Source organism: Mesitornis unicolor, unplaced genomic scaffold, assembly GCF_000695765.1.
Source record: "Mesitornis unicolor isolate BGI_N332 unplaced genomic scaffold, ASM69576v1 scaffold26482, whole genome shotgun sequence".
Taxonomy (NCBI): Eukaryota; Metazoa; Chordata; class Aves; order Mesitornithiformes; family Mesitornithidae; genus Mesitornis; species Mesitornis unicolor.
Window position 1 is genome coordinate 66,150 of NW_010170522.1, and position 504 is coordinate 66,653.

The 504-nt window shown below is 67.9% G+C and overlaps 1 protein-coding gene across 1 annotated transcript in view; it reads right to left on the bottom strand.

The window, feature by feature from the left end:
- Positions 1-237, bottom strand: part of TMBIM1 (transmembrane BAX inhibitor motif containing 1) — a 2,426-nt gene extending 2,189 nt beyond the window's left edge. Inside the window, exon 1 of the mRNA XM_010179713.1 lies at positions 69-237. Within this exon, the coding sequence (XP_010178015.1) occupies positions 69-237 (169 nt within the window). The remainder of the gene's footprint in view (positions 1-68) is intronic.
- Between the last annotated feature and the right edge of the window lie 267 nt (positions 238-504).

Sequence of the window (504 nt, forward strand, 5' to 3'; positions counted from 1 at the left end):
GCTGGGCATGGCCATCCCCGTCTGGGGGTACCCCCCTGCTGCTGGATACCCCCCTGGAGGTGCATAACCCCCTGCTACTGGGTACCCCCCGGGCTGAGCGTACCCCCCTGCGGCAGGGTATCCCCCGGGCTGTGGGTACCCCCCGGCGTAGTGGGGGGGGTGGGGGTACCCTGCCGGGGGTGGAGGGTTGAGGGGGTTCTTGTCATCGTAGGGGGGGGGCGCGCTGGGCTGTGACATGACGGCTCCCTGCGTCTCCCGTGGGCACCTGGAGGGGTGAGAAGACAGGGGGTGTCAGCGCAGGTCCCCTCCCGGGGCAGGACATGTTCCAGGCAAGCAGAGCTGCAGGTGCGGGGACACAGGGGACAGTGGAGCACTTTAATAGCAGCTTGTAATTAATAAGGACGAGCTGGCCTCAATGCCGGCGGGTCGATGAGAGGGGAGGGACATCCCCACTGCCTCCCAGCCAGGGCCACCCTCATGCCTGTGCCCTGAGTCCCCGGCACC